The sequence below is a fragment of the Nomascus leucogenys genome, chromosome 8, assembly GCF_006542625.1.
Source record: "Nomascus leucogenys isolate Asia chromosome 8, Asia_NLE_v1, whole genome shotgun sequence".
Classification (NCBI taxonomy): Eukaryota; Metazoa; Chordata; class Mammalia; order Primates; family Hylobatidae; genus Nomascus; species Nomascus leucogenys.
The window spans coordinates 106,958,111-106,980,017 of record NC_044388.1 but is presented as its reverse complement, the minus strand read 5'-3'; the positions used below and the strand labels follow the sequence as shown (position 1 = coordinate 106,980,017).

At 43.3% G+C, this 21,907-nt stretch overlaps 1 protein-coding gene across 2 annotated transcripts in view; it reads right to left on the bottom strand.

Moving 5' to 3' along the window:
- Positions 1 to 21,907, bottom strand: part of ABL1 (ABL proto-oncogene 1, non-receptor tyrosine kinase) — a 168,566-nt gene that overhangs the window by 27,227 nt on the left and 119,432 nt on the right. For both annotated transcript variants that reach the window (XM_030818046.1, XM_030818047.1), the window contains exons 2-3: positions 6,268 to 6,441; positions 5,409 to 5,704 (exon numbers count right to left, since the gene is read on the bottom strand). In XM_030818046.1, coding sequence (XP_030673906.1) covers positions 5,409 to 5,704; positions 6,268 to 6,441 — 470 coding nt within the window. The remainder of the gene's footprint in view (positions 1 to 5,408; positions 5,705 to 6,267; positions 6,442 to 21,907) is intronic.

Below are 21,907 nucleotides of genomic sequence, written 5' to 3'. Positions count from 1 at the left end.
TAGTTTAAGCAGAATTTCTTCTTGGGCTCATTTGATTCCCCCACTGGCTACTGTGTTAGAGATTCAGTTACAGGAGGTTTCACTGAATGGCCCAACTTTATCCTTTTCAATAATTAAATTTACAGACGTTGTGACTTAGTTCATTTTTCATCATAAAACTTACATACTGACACTTACTAAATATTAAAACCATTCTTCCTCAAAGGCACTGCATATTCGGTTCACAGCCATCTTCCCCGCGTCCCACTAATAGTCAAGGCAGGTGCTTCCTTCTGATTAGTTCTAGGTTTTGAGCAGCATTTGTTGGGGAACTGTGTAATCATCAGGAATTCGTGGCATGTTCAGGGAAGAAAGTAAAGTTAGTGTCATGAATGGCATGTCATTACACTATGCACCTGGTTCCACTAACACACAGGTGCTCAGCCAGGGCTGCTGCCTTTCCCTAATCATGCATGAACCTGAAGGATAGGACTTGTCAAAGAAACTCTTAGAAACAGCATTTTGCCGGGAGCAGTGGCTCACGCCTGTAATCCCAGCACTTTGGGAGGCCAAGGCGGGCAGATCATGAGGTCAGGTGTTCGAAACCAGCCTGGCCAACATGGTGAAACCCCATCTCTACTAAAAATACAAAAATTAGCCTGGCGTGCTGGTGGGCACCTGTAGTCTCAGCTACTTGAGAGGCTGAGGCAGGAGAATCGCTTGAACCTGGGAGGCGCAGGTTGCAATGAACCGTGATTGTGCCACTGTACTCCAGCCTGGGTGACAGAGTGAGACTGTCTCAAAAAAAAAAAAAGAAAGAAAGAAAAGAAACAGCGTTTCTTCTGACAGCCACACTGACAGGCCTAACAGAGCTTAGACTTGTGCAATCTTTGGCTGCTGGGCCCGGGAGTCCCACCTCAGACATACTGTTTACAGGTTGCTCAGCCAGGAAGCAAGTTCCCCCGAGAGCTGCTCACACACCAGCAGGAAGGCAAGCCTCGCGGTACACAAGAACGGTCCAAAGCTCCTCCACCAGAGCAGGTTAGCCACGTGCTCGGCTTTTCACCAGGAGGCCTACGCCTGCTGAGCCACTGTCAGGGCGGGTAAACCTTAAACATCCAAGAGGCTGTGTAAATGGTCCCTTCCTGCAACTCTGCTGAAGCTTAGGACAACCTTGGATCTGTCACTTCAGCAGACCATGAAAATAAATGTCAACTGGGCAAATTTCTTTCAAGAAAAGGAAAGACTCTATTAAGGACTAGAAGGAATCGAGGAACGTGACAGGGGCATCTCACAGAAGTCAATGAGGTGTGGACACAAACATTCAGAACTAAGACCTTTAGGCAGGAGGTGGTGAAGAAAAATCAATCTTCAATTCTGCTATGTCAACAGAGGGTTACAACTTTGGGAAAGTATCAGAAAAATGACAATCAAATCCCAGGGTATCCAGAGATTTTTGAGACTGTCAAGGCTCCTAGGAAATGGCAATGGCTCAGTTTAGTATTGGCCCCTTCAAGAGTCCAGCTCATAACTCCCGGTCCCCAGCTCTGGGCCCTGAGCTGGTGGTCCGGGGATGATGAGCCACAAGGGCTGCTGAAAAGCTCAGAACACAAGGAGTGAGGCAAATAAGAACCAAGAGGGGGGAGGCAGAAAGAAATCCTTTGGGGCCTTACAGAAGAATCTTCTAAATTCAGTTGTTTTCTAAAGATGAGCTAATTTAAAAATAAGAACCAAACTTATTCAACCCCAGCCTATTCCTCCTATCAGTCTTAAATTTTCCCCTTAGAAATCCAAAAAGGATTGCATCAAAGTTCTGCTATGTGAGCAGCATTTTTCAGCGGCAAGCCACACAGTCACACGCATAGCTGTCGGAGCTCCCTCTAACGATGTTCACTCATTCCAGTGATACGATCCCACCCAACACACCCCCTCGAGTGCGGCCCTCACAGGAAGGAACCTCCGCAGACAGTCTGCTGGATGATGCTATGGGCTCAGAAGTCCCCAGGTGCCCAAACAGCTGATGGGAGAGTCTGTGCCAGGCGGGGAGGGAGGAGGCAAGACGCCAAGCAAAGTGTGATGTGTTGCCCAATGGTGGACACTGCCTGGTCAGATGAGCTCCCTGTGCTCTACCTGGAATGAAACAAACCCACCTGGCACATACTAGCTTTTAGACGGAGGCACCTTAGGCAGATTCTCCCTCTTTGGATGAATCTCAAATTCTGCAAATCACATATCCCATATGCGGGCCTTTCCTTGCCCCTTTGAACAGTATTTTAGACCAACCCCTAGCTAATGAGCTGTCACACTAGATCATGCCTGCCTGCATCTGTTCCAAGGTTGCTGATTAAACAGCTCTAGGGAAAAGAAACCATTATCCTGTTCAGTGCAAACCTCAAGTGATTATCTCGGTGCAGCATGACTTGCCTTGGATAAATAGCACAGATGGGAAGCAAGCTGTCTGCTCCAGAAAATCACCCCCCATGGGTGGTGCACTCTGGTGTTCTGATTCACTAGAAAGGTACTCTTGTGGTCTGAAGGCTCTTTCAAAGGGCCGAATGCCCTGAAGTACATCCCTCAGAATGGAAGGACGCAGCTCCACCTCCGGGATAAGAACAATAACCCAAAAAGCAAGCTGACAGGCCCATGTCTAGTCACACAGGGATAACAGGCTCTGTTGTCCATCATGCACACTGCAGTGTTGGTACTAAAGAATTCTGCAGTGGTGGAAAGCATCAGATATGGGCAATAGGACTTCAGCCAGAAGACTTTGGGATGTGAAGAAAAATAAGAACATTAAAAAGGAAATATATGTATGTTCATATGGTACAAGTGAATGTGTGAAGACAGCCAAAAAAAAAAAAAAGTTAAAAAGGTAAGTGGGGACTAGCCGATCAGATACCACAACATGGTATAAAGCTATAGCAATTACAAGTTTGGTACTGGCATATGGATAGACAGACCAATGGAAGAGAACAGAGGAGTCAACAGGCCTAGATATACATATACACTTGGTATATTTCTAACATGTAGGAAAAAGATGAATTTACTAAATGGCATAAAGATGACTCAAAATATGCCACCATGCATATTCAACATAATGAGATGCCATTCTTTACCAGTAAGAGTGACAAAGATGTTTTTACATGTCTAATAATAAACTGTTGGTGTGGGTTAAGGGGAAACAAGCCCTTTCATGGATTGTTTGTGGGAGAAAAAATTTGTACAGTTCTATAGAGGGTGACTTGGCGATGCACATAACCTTCAATGAGTTCTAGCAACTTATCTGCATACACTTACACCCACACAAAGAAGTACGTGCAGCGCATTTTCAAACCAGGCCACGGGCCACTAGTCAGTCTATGAAATACATTTAGTGGATTACAACCAGAATTTCTAAAAAAGTGAAATAGAACAGAATGAAATGCAAACTATCAGAGTGCGTTACATACAGTAAGGGTAGGTAAGACTTCATGAAACTTTTGTTATATTGTGAGGGCTGGGTGGTGATGTAAAATGAGTTTTTCTTACAGCAGACCCAGATTTTTAAAAAGGTTTGAAAGCCACCTCATGTCAGCATTATTTATAATAACTAAAGATTGGAAACAACCTACAAGTCAACCAGCAGGGGACTACTGAAATAAGTGACAGTCCATTCATGGTACACAGTCACTGGTAAGAATGAGGCAGTTCTAAATCTGTTGCCATAAAACAATCTCGAAGGTGTATTATCACACGGGAGAAGCACGATGCAGAACAGCCTGGAGCATGCATCATTTGTGTGCCTTTTTGAATATAAACATCCATATAAACATCTATATACCATCCATCTATGTCCGGATAACTCTGGAAGGAACTAGTAACAGTCCTTGCCTCTGAGAGGGAAAAGTAAATTAGAAGTCAATTACTTTTTACTGTAATTCATTTTGTTCTTTTGATTTTTTTAACCATATGCATGCATTACATACTATTAAAAAAATATAGGCTGGGTGCAATGGCTTATGCCTGTAATCCCAGCATTTTGGGAGGCTGAGGAGGGCGGATTCCTTCAGCTCAATAGTTTGAGACTAGCCTGGGCAACATGGCGAGACCCTGTCTCTACTGAAAATACAAAAACGGCCGGGCGTGGTGGCTCACACCTGTAATCCCAGCACTTTGGGATGCTGAGGCAGGTGGATCACCTAAGGTCAGGAGTTCGAGACCAGCCTGACCAACATGGTGAAACCCTGTCTCTACTAAAAATACAAAATTAGCTGGGCATGGTGGCACATGCCTGTAATCCCAGCTACTTGGGAGGCTGAGGCAGGAGAAATGCTCGAACCCGGAAGGTGGAGGTTGCAGTAAGCCAAGAACGCACCATTGCACTCCAGCTTGGGCAATGAGAGCGAAAACGCCATCTCAAAATAAACAAACAAACAAACGAAAAACAGCTGGGCATGGTGGTGTGCGCCTGTGGTCCCAACTACTTGGGAGGCTAAGGTGGGAGGATCACTTGAGCACGGGAAGCAGAGGTTGCAGTGAGCCAAGATCACACCACTGTACTCCAGCCTGGGTGACAGAGTAAGACTCTATCTCAAAAACAAACAAACAAACAAACAAACATACACCATCGGGACCACCCCAATCCACCTATCTACACTGTACCTCAACTACAGCCTGGTGCAGTAGAGTAAACTGTGGGATCCAAGTCTATTCCATCAATGACTCACTAGGTTGACATCGGGCAAGATCTCTTTATGCCTCCCTTTCTTTAATGCAAAGATGCAGGTATTACAGCAATACCTCAGTTAATGTTAACTCCTCCCTTCTCTTTATGGACTCTTAAGGACTATTTATATGAAGGCCGCAAAATCATATAGGCCACCTCCCTTACAACGCCACACTTTGGGTTTGGTAAGCTGTGGGGTCTGATCCCGGTTTTCACTGAAAATTGCATGCGTGTATGCACTTATGTCCACACACCTCTCCATGAATGTGTTCATCCGCAGGAAGAAGCCCATGTGCCAGGCGTCTATGGGGGAGGGGATAGTAAAGTGGTCTTTCGCTCTAAGAAAGATTATCTATTATTTGAATTTTTCTCACTGGGGATGATTTCTATCATTATAAAATATTTTTTTTAAAGGAAGAATCTTATTGTAAAAAATGTGTCCAAAACCCAACAGATATTCCTCCTATTTTAAGTAACTTGCTAACAACAAAACTCTAGCAAGACAGTAAGAGAATCATACCAGTCCCAGGAACTTGTAATATCACAGAACCGATCTTCAATGAAGGGTCTTCATAAGCCTAACGGAATGACTCCTACTGTTTACTTGAAAGATTCTTTAAACATCTTCTTGGTTGAGCTTTCTTGCAGTAATTTATCAATCCGACAGCAGGACCTCTGGTTCCCCTGCCCTGGGCCCATCAGCCCCCCTGCCAAGGGTACCTACCTTGCCATCAGAAGCAGTGTTGATCCTGTAATGGTACACCCTCCCTTCGTATCTCAGCGAGATGGACCTCTGGCCAGGACTGCTCTCACTCTCACGCACCAAGAAGCTGCCATTGATTCCGCTGCTCAGCAGATACTCAGCGGCATTGCGGGACACAGGCCCATGGTACCAGGAGTGTTTCTCCAGACTGTTGACTGGCGTGATGTAGTTGCTTGGGACCCAGCCTTGGCCATTTTTGGTTTGGGCTTCACACCATTCCCCATTATGATTATAGCCTAAGACCCGGAGCTTTTCACCTGAGAAGAAAGGAACCAAATCAGACATATCAGCTCTGGAAACCAGCTTTGTTCTTTTTCACTGATTCTTGTGTAACTACTAAAAATCTCCAAATTCCTAAATACCAATTTCATTTTAACAAGTCCACATAAAGATATGCATTTATAAGTGTATGAGAATACACGTTTATATCTGAAGCTTCCTGTTTGTACTGAACAGATAGGTAAGTATATAGCCTGAATTTTTATAAATCAATTGTGTTTATTCAACTGCTCTGTTCCTAATATAAGACATTTTAGGTTAATAATGCTTTTTCTTAGGGGAAAAATTGCGTTCAGTATTTTGTCCAGCTGTCCTCTTCAGTATAAAAAATAGGGCAAGTTCTGTTTTTGCCCAGGGCTATTGTACAAGAACTCCTCTAAGGAGAGGTGACTCCCTTGGAAACATGCGGTTGTTATTTTGGATATCCCTACAGTCCAGATTTCAAAGCTGCTCCTTTAACGAGCAAACGGTGGCAGGTCAAACCGCAATTCTCAGATTTCTGTCTCCTGCAACTACCACTAGCTGCCCACAACCCTTTTACCTTTAGTTATGCTTAGAGTGTTATCGCCACTGGCCACAAAATCATACAGTGCAACGAAAAGGTTGGGGTCGTTTTCACTGGGTCCAGCGAGAAGGTTTTCCTTGGAGTTCCAACGAGCAGCTTCAGTCAGACCCTGAGGCTCAAAGTCAGATGCTACTGGCCGCTGAAGGGCTTCTGGAAGAGAAAGGGGGGGAACAGAAAAAAGAAAAAGGAAGAGAAAATTGGGAGAAAAAATTAGTTTTATTCTGAGAAGCAAAAATATTTGTGTTTCCAACATTACACATTCATAATTTATTTCATTTCTTAACACCTATACATACTATTATTATTAAGATGGTTTTTAAAAAACTCTTCCTTTACTAAATCTTGTGGAAATTAAGTGTTTTCACTACAAGGTGGTAACTATTGTTCCCCAATAGTTTGAGCTTCTAAAATTCATTGATTCAATATGAGATCAGTCAAATTAAAAGTCTATCCACATATGCGTTTGCCTTTGCTTAAAATATGCAGTGAAAGTTTCTTGCTTTTGCCGGGCACGGTGGCTCATGCCCATAATCCCAGCACTTTAGGAGGCGAAGATGGGTGGATCATCTGAGTTCAGGAGTTTGAGGCCAACTTGACCAACATGGTGAAACCCCGTCTCCATTAGACATACAAAAATTAGCCAGGCGTGGTGACGCACGCCTGTAGTCCCAGGTACTCAGGAGGCTGAGGCAAGAGAATTGCTTGAACCCAGGAGGTGGAGGTTGCAGTGAGCAGAGATTGCGCCACTGCACTCCAGCCTGGGTAACGAGAAACTCCGTCTCAAAAAAAAAAAAAAAAAAAAAAGAGGCCAGGGGTGGAGGCTCACGCCTGTAATCCCAACACTTTGGGAGGCTGAGGCGGGTGGATCATGAGGTCAGGAGTTCAAGACCAACCTGACCAACGCAATGAAACCCTGTCTTTACTACAAATACAAAAATCAGCCGAGCATGGTGGCAGGTGCCTGTAGTCCCAGCTACTTGGGAGGCTGAGGCAGGAGAATTGCTTGAACCCGGGAGGTGAGGCTGCAGTGAGCCGAGATTGCGCCACCGCACTCCAGCCTGGGAAATGGAGTAAGGCTCCGTCTCAAAAAAAAAAAGAAAGAAAGAAAAAAAAAGAAAAAGAGAGAGGAAAATTCTAATTTGAAAAGAACTGAAGGATCTACCAGATGCTTGAGCCAAACACAAATGGTAACAAAATTGTTTTAGTTTTCCTTCTCTATGGATTTAGAGGATCCTCACACATTCTTTCCTGGGTAATAATACCATCTCAGGGGTGGGCCTGATTCTGAATTATCTTTAAAAAAAAAAAAAAAAAAAAAAGAACCCACCTGAGACACTAGACTAAACTTCCGGAAACATGACCAGAGAACTTTCAGAAATGGATGTGCTCTAAAATATCTCTTTGGGATAAACCAACAGAACATAAATCATAAAGGTCTTCAAGTCTAGCTTCTGTACTACTAACTGAAGTCAACCTTCAGGAACTGTTTCTCTGAAAGGGTAAGTCCTAAATTACATTATTACAATATTTGGTAATTTTTCTGAATGGTGGGGGGCAAAGATAATTTCAAGGAACAGGTTCTTGCAATACTGACATCTCCTAGAGTGTAGAAGCTTAGTCATATGTTTGGCCCCCTTTCTCGAGTACTTACATTGGCTCTAAAAGTTCACCCTAGCGCCATCACTATTAGGGATTATCAATTTTATTAAAATATGTGATTCCCGAGGTCAGGAGATCGAGACCATCCTGACTAACACGGTGAAACCCCGTCTCTACTAAAAATACAAAAAAATGAGCTGGGCATAGCGTGGTGGCGGGTGCCTGTAGTCCCAGCTACTCGGGAGGTTGAGGCAGGAGAATGGCATGAACCCAGGAGGTGCAGCTTGCAGTGAGCCGAGATCGCACCACTATACTCCAGCCTGGGTGACAGAGCGAGACTCTGTCTCAAAAAAAAAAAAACCAAAAAAAAAAAACACCCCCCCAAAAAAACAACAATGTGATCCCCACCCCTATCTAGTGTACATTGGTTTGGTAGTCTTGACTGTAGGGCCAAAGACTGTCCTTTGAAATGTAGGTATGTGGGGCTGGGTGCGGTGGCTCATGCCTGTTATCCCAGCACTTTGGGAGGCTGAGGCAGGCAGATCACCTGAGGTCAGGAGTTTAAGACCAGGCTGGCCAACATAGCGAAACCCCGTCTCTACTAAAAATATAAAAATTAGTTGGGCATGGTGGTGCACACCTGTAGCCCCAACTACTCAGGATGCTGAGGCACGAGAATCGCTTGAACACAGGAGGCAGAGGTTGTAGTAAGCTGAGATCATGCCACTGCACTCCAGCCTGGGCAACAGAGTGAGACTCCATTTCAAAAAATAAATAAACAAAATGAAATGTGGACATGTGATTAGAGCTTGATGTTTTCTTCTGTAAGTCCTCCCTATAATGAATGTATCATCTCACTTCCAGCTTCAATTTCCTACAGATGGAGGGAGAACTCAGAGCCATTCACTATGCATTCCCACTGTCGAAGCTTTCTAGATTTCTGTAATTCATTCCAATCATTTACAGTTGTCTTACACCTAATTCTGTAGTAATTTGTTAAAGTTATCTTCCTTTACTGAGTCTTTCTAAAGCATTCATCTTAATTTTCCTAGAAACAATTCTCTTTTCACACTTGCATTTCATTGGTTTCATATTAACCAAGTAATTACAACAACAGATATATCTGAAAGAAACAGGCTTGGAAACAAACACGACTGGCTCTTGTGGACAGGAACATATGCAGCAGCAGACAGTGGTAGTGTGGCTACCCCATCCCGTGTGCCATGGGGCACGGGGACTATGGAGGCATGTTTTATAAGGAAGTGAAGAGTGCTGGTCAATTTAGCAAGTCAGTCAAGTGGAAGCCAGTTAAGAGCTTCCACTGTCATTACATTAGAAAAACTGTCAGGCAGAGCATTCTTGACACACAAGGACTTTACATACCAACAAGAAAAAGAAAAATCCCTCCACTATGGAAAAAATGGGGCAAAGCCACGAATAAGCAATTCACAAAAAATTTACGTTATCATTAAAGGCCAGGTGCGGTGGCTCACACCTGTAATCCCAGCACTTTGGGAGGCCAAGGCCGGCGATCACTTGAGGTCAGGAGTTCGAGGACTAACCTGGCCAATATGGTGAAACCCCATCTCTAATAAAAATACAAAAATTAGCCGGGCATGGTGGCGCATGCCTGTAATCCAAGCTGCTAAGGAGCTGAGGCAGGAGAATCACCTGAACCTGGGAGGCAGAGGTTGCAGTAAGCCAAGGTCACGGCACTGCACTCTGCTTGGGCAACAGAGTGAGACATCGTCTCAAAAAAAAAAAAAAATTACCATTAAACATGGAAAGTGTGTGAATGCTTGATAATAATCAAAGAAATGCAAATTCCTTGCCAAATCTGCAGATACATCTTTTCGACACTGACAGCCAGTGTGGGTAAGATTTCAGAGAAATGGGCACTCTCACACAATGCTAGTAGTAAGTGTATAAATTGAGGGCAACTGGAATATGAACCAGAAGTCTATAAAGAATTTAATATCTGATTTACCTCTAGGAATTTATCCTAAGTGATCAACACAATGATTTCTATATACTAATTTTAAATAACAGCACAGAAAAGGGCAAGTACAAAATATCTATCAACACAGGATAAGTTAGTTTATGCTGCATGCATAAAATAGGATATATTTTAAAAGCCATTCAAAATATTTTTGGAAAAAATATTTAAGTTTGAGAATATACTCCCAACAATATATTAAGTGTTTATATTACATTCCAGTATATAAACATGGCCCCAAGTATGAAAAAATTGAAAGAAGACTAGGAGGAATTTCACCAAACTGTGAACAGTAATTAACTCAGGGTGGTGGGTGGGATTTTAAGTGCTTTAAATTTACTTTTCTTTTTCTTTTTTTTTTTTTTCTTGAGATGGAGTCTCGTTCTTGACACTCAGGCTGGAGTGCAATGGCGTGATCTCTGCTCACTGCAACCTTCACCTTCCAGGTTCAAGCAATTCTCCTGCCTCAGCCTCCTGAGTAGCTGGGATTACAGGTGCCCGCCACCACACTCAGCTACTTTTTTTGTATTTTTAGTAGAGACGGGGTTTCACCATGTTGGCCAGGCTGGTTTCGAACTCCTGACCTCAGGTGATAAGCCCGCCTCAGCCTCCCAAAGTGCTGGGATTATAGGCGTGAGCCACCGTGCCTGGCCTTAAATTTTCTTTATACTTTTCTATATTATGGTATATTTCACACAATAAATGTGGATTGTTTTTATTACCAGAAAACAATGACAAGCATATAAAAACTTTAATAGAAGCCAACCGAAATGTTTTTTTTTTTTTTGAGTTGGAGTCTCACTCCATCGCCGAGGCTGGAGTGCAGTGGTGCGATCGCGGCTCACCGCAACCTCCAGCTCCCAGGTTCACGCGATTCTCCTGCCTCAGCCTCCTGAGTAGCTGGGATTACAGACGTGAGTCACTGCGCCTGGCTAAGTTTTTTTTTTTTTTTTTTTGCATGTTTAGTAGAGACAGGATTTTGCCATGTTGGCCAGGCTGGTCTTGAACTCCCGGTCTCAAGTGATCTACTCACCTCAGCCTCCCAAAGTGCTGGGATTACAGGCATGAGCCACTGCGCCTGGCCCTAAACTTATACAATTTATAATTTAACATGAAAAAGCATGCTGGGGAGGGAGGCTTCCCTCAGGCTGTCCTGAAAAGGCACTTGTGTGCCTCCCTCTGGTGCATCAACCTCGTGGCCATAAGCATACAACTTTGGCAGACCAGGCCCACACAGGAAATTAAACCAAAGTCATGAATACAGAAATGCTTTTCTTCTCAAATGCCATTTGACCTCTTCTATCAAACATTCTGCCGCATCTGGATTTGATCAAAGTTACATAATCGGGGAAGTGGCCTGGAAAACACCTGGAATAAGCAGAATGCAGATCCCCGCCCAGAGGTGGCCATCCACTTGAAGTGTGGGTTAAAGTGGGACGGTCCCGAACATTGTCGACAGATGCTGGGAATGTTATGCAAGAGGATGAGGCCTTTCCTTTGTTAGGAAGGAAAGGGCCTCCCACTGCTTTTTGATTCAACAGGACATCAGGCGATCCAAGGCAGTCTCTCAACTTTCCTCTCCGGTTCTTGCTCTATTCCACAAATTAATGGCTAAAGCCCAAAGGGAAGTATTGCTCATGCATGCCTCTGGACCGAGACACTGAAGCGTAGCCACAGTCCAACACCAAAACCTTCCAGTCAATTCCCAATCCAGGCTGATGTCAAAATTGACTCACAATGTATAAATGCCAAGTTACTTGCTTCATTTCATAGTGAACTATGCTCGTCAACCTTAAAAATGATCACAGTTTACAAGGCCAAAGTTGCAGAATGTACTTAAATCTTTCTTGCTTAAGACACAAACTTTCCACCGCTCCCTCTGTCAGGAAGTGAGATTCCCCTAAAGAAGCCCGAAGGCTTCATTCAAAAAAAAGATGCCCCAAATAGTTCCCTTCTTCTGTTCTTCCAGCAGATCTTTTGGCTATTGTCTTGGGAAATAAATTTTAGCATCTGCTATTATTCTTAAATTTTTTTAGTGAACATTTTCTGCAGCCTTTCTGAGTCATACTTTAAATAGATTTAAGATCTGGATCTTCAAAAGCGCCTCTCACTCCACTTAAAACCATATTGTTATTTTGTCATAATGTTAACAAAAAGGTTTCCACTCACCAATTAAACTCAGAAAAAGTCACTAATTAGCTAGTTGAGCACCAAGAACAGTGATACATCTAAAAAAACGCCTCAAACCTCTAAAAAGCTCTAGCTCTGGCTATGACAGTATAAAATTATTTGGAAATTTTATAAGAACCAGGCCACAGAATTCACTGGATCTGTGCATGATTAACTTGTTTAGACAGTATTCTAAGAAAATGGTTTGGGTCTTTACAGTAGAATTGAAAGATCGTTTTATATAAAAATAATCCTTTCTCAAAGCTGTGAGTCACTGATGAAAAATGTTTACAAAAGATTCTCGGACACGGCATATCTGGCCTAGACTTCCAGGGGCCGCTGGTGCTGCACCGGACGCTGGCGAACAGTCAGGGAAGGGAAATGCCCATGAACCCCAGCACCGGCTACTTCACAGCCCAAGGGCGACTTGACCTCCAGGAAAAACATCCCCGGGAAGCTTCCCACCTTCGTGCTGGCACTTGTGCCCAACATCATAGTTCCCACTAGAGTGCAAGGCAGCCAGCTATGGAGCATTCATTACTGTTCACACCGTGGGCTCTCCGGAAGGTTCTTGGAGACGGTTCAGTGTGGGGGGGACAGGAGGATGGAGCATGTCAGACATGACAAATGTTCCCTTTAATTTTGCTCACATTCAATTATTTAAATTTGTGCTGCTTTATTCTATTTCCTTTGTGGGTCCTTCACTATTATCCTCCAGTTCAAGGAATCTCTGTAATTTAAAAATCTATAAAACAGATCCTTCTAAAAAGAGGCTTCGTGTTTTATTTCATACTCCGTTCCAACGGATGAGATCATGCTCAGACTATTCTCAAGTTGTAACGGTCTCACACAACTTTTCAAAATATGAGCTTAGAGGAAAAGTATTATTTCCCACATTTTGAGCTTGATGGAAGTCATTTTATCTATTTCTACATGGTCCTTTATTTTGTAATTTACACCTTCACCCAGAGAAGTTAAAATTATTAAAACACACAGACACATAAGCACACACACAGAGAGAGAGAGAGAGAGAGACATACGTTTAACTGAACACAGCCTTTGTGTTATCTTCAGACCCTAAAACACTGTGTCAGCTGCTAGGGTGCAGGGAGGGGCAGGGCAGTAGGGAAAAGACATAAAGAACCAGCAGTAGCCCCTGCTCCTTAGAGAAACACAGCTCCTGAAAACTTAGAGACTCAACAGCAAAAGTCTAATGGAAGGCCAGCGCTGTCCTGTGGATGAATTTTTTTTTTTTTAGATAGAGTTTCGCTCTTGTTGTCCAGGTTGGAATGCAATGGTGCATTTACAGAGGACTGCAAAGGAAAATAGTCCTCAAAAGACTTTTTGAAACAGTCCTCAAAATACTTTTAAAAACTTGTAATATAGCTCTTATTAATGCATTAAATAGCTGTCTCTTTATTTGCACATTAAATAACAAGATCCAGTGGCAACTATGTCATTTCAAAGTAATCACAACTGTTACCTGATATGAAATACCTGGTTTCTGGCCAGGTGTGGTGGCTCACTCCTGTAATCCCAGCACGTTGGGAGGCCGAGGCGGGCAGATCACCTGAGGTCAGGAGTTCAAGACCATTCTGGCCAACATGGTGAAACCCCGTCTCTACTAAAGATATAAAAATTAGCTGGGCATGGTGGCAGGTGCCTGTAATCCTAGCTACTCAGGAGGTTGAGGCAGGAGACTTGCTTGAACCCAGGAGGTGGAGGTTGAAGTGAGCCAAGATCACGCCACTGCACTCCAGCCTGAATGACAAGAGTGAAACTCGGTTCTCTCACCAAAAAAAAAAAGAAATACCTAGTTTCGACCAGAGACAGTCACAAGCACCGTACTACTACTGTGGTTTGTTACCTATGTTCTTAAACAAATGAAATGCTAAATTTTAGTAAGAGGTTAGTGAAATGGAGTTTTAATTTTTCCCATCAGAGGACACGGAGCCCTTGAATTCTATCCCAGACTCCCAGGGTCTTCCAGGTTAACAACTCCTGCACTAAGGAATTGGCTCAGTCAAACCTCAGCATTCTCACAGGAAAAGCCTAAAAAGGAGACCGGGATAAATTAGTGAGAAGTCCAAATTATACAATTTTCTTTTAAAATAAATGCAGTTTTATTACTTTCACTTATAGCCATTATAGGCAGTAGATTAAATGAGTTTCTAGAGAAACCTCCTTTAAAAATAAAGTTATTTAAATTAGTCCAAGGTTTAAATATTTCCCCAGGAATCTTTTACATGACAATGTCTTAGCCAGACAATTTTTAAGAAACAAAATTCTCCATCCTAACTCCTATCCTTATCAACAGTCCAAATCTTAACCTTTTTTTTTTTTTTTTTTAGACAGAGTCGAGCTCTGTTGCCCAGGCTGGAGTGTGGTGATGCAATCTCGGCTCACTGCAACCTCCACCTCCCGGGTTCAAGCGAATCTCCTGCCTCAGCCTCCCGAGTAGCTGGGACTGCAGATGCGCACCACCACGCCCAGCTAATTTTTGTATTTTTAGTAGAGACGTGGTTTCACCATGTTGGCCAGGCTGGTCTTGGAACTCCTGACCTCAAGTGATCTGCCTGCCTTGGCCTCAAATATTAACCTTTCTGAAGATACACAGTCCCTGTCCCCCTCCCTCAACCAAAAAGGAAAAAAAAAATTGTGTCACCTTCTAAGAATCTACGGTGAAAAAGTCTCCAATTACTGGAAATGGAGTACAAAGACACTCATAGAGACGCCACTATCTTCAAGGCCATTCCGAACACCTGCCATTCACGCCCATGTCAGGACCGAGGCTGGAAGTCATCCTCTGTCAGTTCCCACCCTGCATCTTGGCACTTTTCCTCCTCAATCTCTCATCACTTCTGTCCTTTCCATGCTCCACCACACCCTTGGCTGGGTCCCCCTTTGGTCATTCCACCTCCACTCCCTACTATCAGGGCCACCTTTCTCAAATGCAGACCTGACCAGGTCATTCTCTTGCTTCAAATCCCCTAGAGAAGGCTGCCAGCCAAGAGGCAGAAGAGAGCATGGGCTTGGGAGGTGGCCCTGTCTGCCAACGGTCAGCTACCACTTACTGGCAGTGTCATCGGGGGCAATGCTGGGATCATGATGTGCTTGCAGGGTAACTGGCAATTTGCAGCTAACATGGGACATGTTTTTGAGGGCCTAGGCATACACAGGCCCTCAAAAAATGGCTGGGGTTGTTATTCCTTCTCCCACTATAGTAAAAGTCTGAGCTCCTGAAGCAGGCATGCCAGGCCCTTCAGGGTTGAGTCTGGGAGCATCTGGCCCTCTACCCCTGCTTTCCATTCCAGCCTCCCCAAACTCCTTTCAGATCCCCCAGGCCTCCTGTTGCTTGACTCTCCTGACTGCACTGTGACAAGTGCCATTTACTCTCCCTAGAGTTCCCTCCCCAGCCTCTTCTGCTCTTCCTGGCCTCCCTATCTCCCATAAAACTTCTCTAACTGGTCCTTCCTCCTCCCCATCACCTCGCCCACAACAGGTTGCTTCTCCTTTAACCCATTTGGGTACCTGGTGTCTGTCTCTATCACCACCCTGCATCTATCACCCAGTAAGCAATCTGTTCACATGTCCCCTGCAGTACAAAAAGCATGGGTTCTGGGTGGACAGGCCTTGTTCAAATCTCAGCACCAGCATGTCTTGAAGATGTTTCTGAGCCTCAGTTTCTCAACTGCACAACACGGCAACAACGGCATGGCATCAACCTAGCTGGGCTGTCGGGAGGGCTCAATGAATCCTGCATGCAGAGAATTTCTGCATGGATGCCAACTGTGGCACCTGACACTGGGAGGCTCACTGCAGAACAACCGCACCTTCTGTTATACCACACTTTCTCTTCTGCCACCACTACAATGTAAACTCCTGTGGGGTAGAGACCAAGTCCTCGTATCTCAGAGCCTTCTGTGCCTGCTCAGTGCAACGCAACAACAGAGCACTGCTGGGTGAACTCAGATGTGGAACACCCTGCACTTGTCTGTCTTTAGCAACAAGGTACTGAAAAGTGCAGTTTAATAATCTGTTAACCTGTAATAAGAATAGCAATAATGACAGATGGTAAAGTTGAAAAACAAATGCAACCTGACCAGAAAAACCTATATAAAAGCCCAGGGAACACAATGATTTGTTTTGACTGAAATATAAACCATGGCCAAAATCCTAAAGGTATAACATAAAAACACAGTTCTCTGTGCTTTCAAAAGAAATAGGATTTGCTCCAGATTCCTAACAGACATCACAGTGAGCTCCTCAGACACCTTCCCAAAAGGTTCCAGGAATCCCTGCAGTGGCCGCAGATCCAAACTGTCCACAGTCAGCCTGCTAATACCCACAAAGGCATTTTTATTGTCACAGGCCATTTGCAACAGACTGAAAGGCCTCCCATTCTGCTGCCAGCCATGGCTGGTTTGAAAGCATTCATTTCACATTTCCTCTTCTTTTAACATGTCTTCATGGACTCCTGGGTCAGCTGACACCAGAGGCACCGGGCTACCCAATGACAGGCAATTTCCCCAGAAAGCCTTGTTAGCCACTAGTGTTTTTATTGCTGATCTGGGTAAATGAATATGACCCTCCCCACCCTCATGGTATTTTGGCTTCAAAAAGCAATGCCTAATTCTATTCATGGCCTGTCTTTAAATACAATTTTAAGGTATTCAATGTATAACACTATTAGCTAAATTTGAGGGCTTGTAAGACAGAAGAAGACTAGGTTTCTATAGAGAATTTAAGAGTAATGAGGTTAAAGTTTATGCAACTTAATGTGATAGAATAATAGCTAATACTTACTGATCCCGTACTGAGTGCCAGCACTTCATCTGCACTGAATCCCTATAACCTTATTAGGTAGACTCTATTATGAAGGCATTTGAGGGCAGGAAATAGAAACAGAGAGATGTGAAGTTACTGACGGCCTCTCCCTCCAGCTACCCATCCATACATCAGCTGCCTGCCCATCATCTAACTGTCTCCTGCGCTTCTCTTGCTCTCACTCATTCTCTGTCTGTACCCACCCACCCCAGCCCCACTGGCCATCCTCTTCCTCTTTGTCCCCCTTCTCTCAGTCTTCCTTCCCTCCCAGCTTGTTTTTTTCCCCCTTTTCCTGTCTCAACCTTTTTGTATTTGTCTCTCAGTCTCTGTCTCTATAGATCTCCCCCTTCTGTCTCCCCTTCCTCCCTCTCTTTTTCTCCTTCCCACCTGTTTCTCTCTGTCTTCCCTATCACCAGTACTCAACACACGCAACATAACAAAAATATTTATGGTGTAACATGGTAAAGAAAGAAGGATTTGAAAACCAACTTTTTTTTTTTTTTTTTTTTTTGAGCTGGAGTTTTCGCTCTTGTTGCCCAGGCCTGGAGTGCAATGGCGAAATCTCGGCTCACTGCAACCTCCGCCTCCCGGGTAGAAGTGATTCTCCTGCCTTAGCCTCCTGAGTAGCTGGGATTACAGGCACCCGCCACCACGCCCAGCTAATTTTTTGTATTTTTAGTAGAGACAAGGTTTCAGCATGTTGGCCAGGCTGGTCTCGAACTCCTGACCTCAGGTGATCCACCTGCCTCAGCCTCCCGAAATGCTGGGATTACAGGCATGAACCACCACGCCTGGCCTGAAAACCAATTTCTAGAGCAAGCTTGTTGAACCCATGGCCCGCAGGCTGCATGTGGCCCAGGACGGCTTTGAAAATGTGGCCTAACACAAATTTGCAAACTTTCTTAAAAACATTATGAGATTTTTGGCCAGGTGCTGTGGCTCATGCCTGTAATCCCAGCACTTTGGGAGGCCGAGGCGGGCGGATCACAAGGTCAGGAGATTGAGACAATCCTGGCTAACACAGTGAAACCCTGTCTCTACTAAAAAATACAAAAAAAAATTAGCCAGGCATGGTGGTGGGCGCCTGTAGTACCAGCTACTCGGGAGGCTGAGGCAGGAGAATGGCATGAACCCGGGAGGTGGAGCTTGCAGTGAGCTGAGGTCACGCCACTGCACTCCAGTCTGGGCGACAAGAGTGAGACTCTGTCTCAAAATAAATAAATAAATAAATAAGAAATGAGATTTTTGTGGGATTTGTTTTGTTTAGCTCATCAGCTATCGTTAGTGTTAGTGTATTTTACGTGTGGCCCAAGACAATTCTTCTTCCAATGTGGCCCAGGGAAGCCAAGATTGGACACCCCCTTTCCAGAGTAACGATTCTACTTATCTGAGGACAAAGTTACACTATCAAAACTAAGTAATTATAATTAGCAAGCTATTCTTCCTAATGGCTTTGAAACCGTAACTTCACTATGTAAGAAAACAAGACTGACCATAAGCTGATAATTGTTAAAGGCACATCGTAAGTACATGAGAGTTCATTATGCTATCTACTTTTGAGACAGTTTTAGGCTCGGTGCGGTGGCCATTCCTGTAATCCCAGCACTTTGGGAGGCTGAGGTGGGAGGATTGCTTGAGCCCAGGAGTTTGAGACCAGCCTGGGCAACATAGTGAGACCCATCTCTATTTTTTTTTTTAATTAAAAAATAAAAAGAGATAGTTTTAAGAATTGACACTAAAAAAGAACAAACAAACCTATGAATTTATTTTATAAATTGTTCTTCTGTGTGTTTAATTAAGATCCACCATTATGGAGGAAAAGTTAAAGTCTTCCAGTGTCCCATTTGATCTTTAGTTCTTATATATTTAAGAAAGCTACCCATTGATTTTTTTTTCTGCTTTTATTTCAGATCAATGGTTATACTGGCACAATTACAATGACTTGATTTTACAAGGTGGTAAGCAGCACCAGATTTTCAGTTTTCACGTTTGAGGCTGTGGAAATATTGTCTCTGGACAGGAGAAATAAAATGCCAACCATGAGCCAATGGGAATTTCTCTTCCACAATTAAAATATTCACTATGGGAATAACAGAGGGTGCGAGGAAGAGAAGACATTTTTCAGCCAAAAATCAAGGACAGGAAGTATTAATTATACGCACCAAAACAAACTTAGAAACAAACTGCTTCATTAACAAGAAAAACTATGGGTGGGATCAGCTCAATTCTATCATCACTTCAACCACTAGAAAAACTGGTAAAGCCACCATTTTAGGCTGCTAAATATTTGCTTAAAATAACAACAGCTTACTTTTCTGCTAGGCTCTTGTTCTGTGCCAGGCTCCCTGCTAAACAATTTACATGAAGTCTCTCAACAACTCAGTGAGGTAGGGGTAACTACAGGCCTTATTTAGGAACACCAAGGTACAGTGAGCCTCAATGAATGCGCAAGACCAGCCAAGAGCACAGGTGGCATCTAGGTCCAGGCTGGCTGGCTCGGGAGCTGCCTGCCTGTGCAGAAGAATGGGACCCTAGGAACGCTGTGGTAGCCATAAACCTGCCGGGACTAAAGAGCATCTCAGAGGAATCTTGTATCAACATAATACAAACATACATTTAACTCTTATAGGTTTCAGAGCTTTCCTTCAATCATCTTATAGACCCTCAAAACAATCCTCTAAGGTGGCTGAACAGAGAATGGTCTCTATATCTTAGAGGTAAGAACACGGAAGCTCAGAGAGGTCAGAGGAAAACTGGGATCTCCTGCCTCCAAATTGAAAAGTACTGCCACCTAAACTGGGGCCCTTCCTCTTTTCTAGAAACCTCAGGGCACTGGTGTGAAAATTAAGTGAGGCTGCACATGATGTGCTCAGTGCCAGGGCCTGTGACACTGTAAATGGTCAACAATGTTAATAGCACCCAAAATGAAATGGACGGACTGGCCTTTTATTAGGTAACAGAAAGAGTCTCACTTTCTTTGTTACAGAACGAGGGAAGTATCTGATGACCTCAGGAGAGAGCAGAAAGCAAGCATAAGCTTCTCCAAAGCTCAAGTTCTAAAAGCGAATCTGTATGGCTGGCACCACATGAAGCATCCACTGGAAAGTTAGCTGCTGAAAAGAAGCATTTAACAGTGGGCCCTTAAAATAAATTTCGAAAGTTCAGGCTGAGTGCAGTGGCTCATGTCTGCAGGCATGCGCCTTGGGGAGGCCAAGGTGGGAGGATCACTTGAGGTCAGTAGTTCAACACTGGCCTGGCCTGGGCAAACTAGTAAAAATAGTGAGACCCTATCTCTACAAAAAAAAAAAAATTTTTTTTTTAATTAGCCAGGTAGCATGTGCCTACAGCCTCAGCTACTTAGGAGGCTGAGGTGGGAGGGTTGCTTGAGACCAGGAGCTCAAGGCTGCAGTGAGCTGTGATTGTGCCACTGCAGTCCAGCCTGGATGACAGAGCAAGACCCTATCTCCAAAAATAACAATAACAACAACAACAAAAAGTTCAAGAAGAGTTCAGTTCACAGACATTAGTTTTTGATTCTACAGTACACAACTGTCACATACATGTACAGTATTCATGCACAATGTATGTAAATACAAACACATGAACAAATGAAAATAAAATGAAAAGAAAACCCTGAATTCAAAAGGCTAGTGTTCATGTTTTCTTTGACGTCTCCAGGGGAAAGAAATAATCAGAAAATTCAGTGTTCAAAGTAGAGCGAAGATTGCAAAGCTAAATGTGGTCCTGGTGAATAGATACTGCTATAAACATGCATATTCACGAAAAGCTGGAGAGCAAAATTCACATGTTATAAATGCTTATATGTGCACACAGTATTTCTAGAAGGACACACATAAAACTCCAGGGTGATTGCCTCTAGGTGAGGAAAATGAATAGGAGAGGGAATTACTTTTCACCAAATACCCTTTTAGGATTTCTTACATACAGGTATTTTTATATACATTTAAAAAAATTTAATCCTACTGTTAAAGCTAATCATTTTGCCAGGATCAGGTTTCCAGAAGAGAAAAAGAGACTACCCTTATATTTCAGGGATTAATTGGAGGAGTTTCTGGAGATATCACTTTAAAAACCACAGTGAATTCCAAAAGAGACAAATTGTCACAATCAGTAGAACATCCAGTGGCTAAAAGTGGGCTCTCCCAAGCCAGATAGCATGAGTTCAAATTCCAGTACCCCCACTCACTGGTTCTGTGACCCTAGACAAGTTACCTAACCTTTTGGTGACTCAGTTTCCTCATCTATAAAATGGAAATAATCATAGTGCTATCATGAAAGATAACTATATTAGATCACATAGAGTAATAAAACAGTATTTGGCACATAGTAAGCATTTAATAATTGCTAGCCATCTTTATGTTTGTTTACCAATGTTGCTTTGACAGCTAGGCTGAGTAGCAGGTAGCATGCACCATCAAACCACATTTATGGTGGAAGCTTCTTTGATAGAACAATGAAAAACTTGATCTCATTCAATTCTCTCCCTGACATGGGATGCCTGGGACCCTGAGTAGGCGTCAATAAACACTGACTGACTGATCGACACTGATTGACTGATTTAGGCTGTCAGTGAAAGTGGAGGCCTGGATTACTTATCCAGATGCTAGGAACTATTTTTCCCAAAAGACAAATACTTCCAGTCTTTAAGAGACGATCACTGAGGCAGGCTTGTTAAAGTCTATCAACTACAAAATGATAATTCCATTTACTTTCTCTAATTAACTATAACAAAGAAAAGAAGAAAACTCAGTAAGAAAGAATTCCTAGAGTGACACCTTCCTAGAAGAAGGCTTAACCCAAGGCAGTCTGCTGTACTAGAACTTTTTTTTTTTTTTGAAACTTGAGAGTCAACATTATAATTCAAGACATGTTGGAATAAGATGTTTTAGATTTTTTTCCCAAAACAATAATTAAACCAGCCAGGTCTATACTAAATCTCCGGTTTACTCCCAGGAAAACAAAACAACGCCTTGGCAAAGCTGTGACCTAAACTTTGCTCCAGCT